At 40.1% G+C, this 2,257-nt stretch overlaps 1 protein-coding gene across 1 annotated transcript; it reads right to left on the bottom strand.

Moving 5' to 3' along the window:
* Positions 1–342: 342 nt before the first annotated feature.
* Positions 343–953, bottom strand: LOC134747495 (uncharacterized). Its single transcript, XM_063682113.1, has one exon. The coding sequence runs from the start codon at positions 874–876 to the stop codon at positions 574–576; it is 303 nt and encodes a 100-aa protein (XP_063538183.1). The 5' UTR covers positions 877–953; the 3' UTR covers positions 343–573.
* Positions 954–2,257: the final 1,304 nt, after the last annotated feature.

Genomic DNA, 2,257 nt, shown 5'->3' with positions numbered 1-2,257 from the left:
TTGGATTCATTCGAAATATATACTTTTAAATTTGTGAAGGATCCCGTCGAGTAAGTATGTGATTGTGATACTTTTATAATCTTGGAGCATTTTGACGGCAGCGTGCAGCAGCTAGTTGAGTTCAACGAATTAATATATATATAGTAATTTAGCCCATAAATTAAAATATTTATTAGAGTTAATGACTTGAATAGAGTAATTAATTAACCGTTTCCCTAAAAAGTGCAGTACGCTTTTTTTAACTCAAACACGCTGCAACTGAAATCAAATATCTACTTACTGAGTGGGATAACACAGCAATAAAAACCCCACAGGAATGGCAATCAAATTAAAATGCAGAAATATCATAAAAAACTTTTATTAAACTTATCTTAGTGACACCTTAGGTTAGCTTTAACTTAAATAATACGCTTTGGCATTACTTTTGGTTTCACATAACACTTGCAGTCTTCACCTTGCACTTCACTTAGTCCGATCACTGGGAGAATTCTCGGAGCAGAGGTTCTCTTCACTCGGGGCTGCGGCCTGCTGGCCGACTTCAGAACTTCTATCCAGGAGTCTTCAGAAAGGCGATCAAGGCTCCTCATCTTCAGAAAGTGAAGGCAGAACCATGTGGCGCTGCAGTCTCTCGCGCCGTTGTGGAGAAACTGATTTCTGGCGCCTCAAATGTTCAGCGCGCAAGATGTAAGGTCGCTGCTCCTGCTCGAAGGTCTCCTCGACCTCGGAGTCATCCTCCACCAAGGCAGGTAGCGATACCTGCTGCATTTTCTGTCTCCTCGGGCAGTCGGCGGCGATGCACTCCTCGCGTCCCCTCGCTTTAGGCAGCGTAGGGAAACCGCCGGCGTACAGCGCAGAAACTGATAGTTTGACAACCATGTTGACTGATAACGTTGATGTTTTAGTGTTTGATAGGTGTGCTCTCAGCGAATGCTTGAAGCAGAGTGCGGGGCGGGCGGACCGGCACCGCTATTTATACCCCCCACGCGGCTGTGTTTATAGTGTTTATACTTTATACATGCGAAGGCGTCTGTGTGCGCCGTCTGCGTTCGGCGTCACGGCGGCTCATGTATTACATTATTGAATGTTACGCGACAAACTGGAGATGTGTCCGTTCCGTACCGCACTGAGCTTGACCTGCTTTCTATGAGGATTGAAGCATGATAAGTGCTTCTACACAGTGCGACCTTTACGAGAAACAATTCCTCATACGTTTCCATAACCTACATTTTAAATAGCTCGAAAACTCCCGTGAAACTTAAAGAATAGGGAAGACTCAAAACATATCCTTTTCAGAGGCAAATTTTCATTGAGTGACCCTCTTTTATCATTCAATATAGTTTTAGACCACGTTGGTGGCATACAAGCATACGGCCGCCTTATGGTAAGTAGTACCGTAGCCTCCAGAGGTGTCACATGCGCTTTGCAAATCTTTATAAATACACTTATTTTTAGAAGAACTCCTATAGAATATTGTAAACTTTAAATTTAATTCATACGTTCATCGTCTGTCTTTATAAGTACATGTTGGAGGCATTTGTTATCGAATTTAATTCAGTTTTGACATTTGCCTTATATAGAGGTGCAATGCAAGTGCGACGCGCGCAGGGCAAACAAGTTTTCATTGAACGAGATCACTACAGTACGCATGCCCTAGATAAGGCACGAAATGTAAATATAGAATATAGGTAGTTTGTTATTCGTCACGCGAAAAGCATCCATTATTTTGTATAAGTATCTTATCTTGTACATATAGTATCTTGACAAAATCTCTGAAATACCCACTGATTAGTGATTAGGTTAGTTCAGATCCTGTCGATACCTTAGTTACCTACTTTAAAATTAAATTAGGATGCCTTAAAATAGTTACTGATTAATAAGACCGTTTAAAGATTGAACCAATAAAATTGATGATTGAATGCATATCAAATAGAGTACATTAAATTCATACATACATAGGCGTACATGGGCTACGGAAGCTGCTTAACGTCAGGCGGGCCGTATGCTTGTTTGCCACCGACGTAGTATTAAAAAAAAGAATAGTAGTAGTAGTAATCACTTTATTGTACACAACACAGGTTTACATAAAATAGAGTACGGTAGAGTCACTCAAATTCAGGATTAGAAAATGTAAACTGACAGTAATGTATAATGTATAACGTTTTATTCAGGCATTTATGATTTAATGTTGACTTCTAGAGGAATTCCTCACGGCAGTTCGCCTTTGGTACAATTAAAGTTTGATTAAATAAATAAATAT

This window comes from Cydia strobilella, chromosome 14 (genome assembly GCF_947568885.1).
Source record: "Cydia strobilella chromosome 14, ilCydStro3.1, whole genome shotgun sequence".
NCBI lineage: Eukaryota > Metazoa > Arthropoda > Insecta > Lepidoptera > Tortricidae > Cydia > Cydia strobilella.
Note: the sequence above shows the minus strand (reverse complement) of the source record. Positions and strands in the feature narration are given on the sequence as shown.

Excerpts from the sequence above, each read along its gene's own strand:
- LOC134747495 (XM_063682113.1), bottom strand. The coding sequence starts at position 876 with ATGGTTGTCAAACTATCAGTTTCTGCGCTGTACGCCGGCGGTTTCCCT.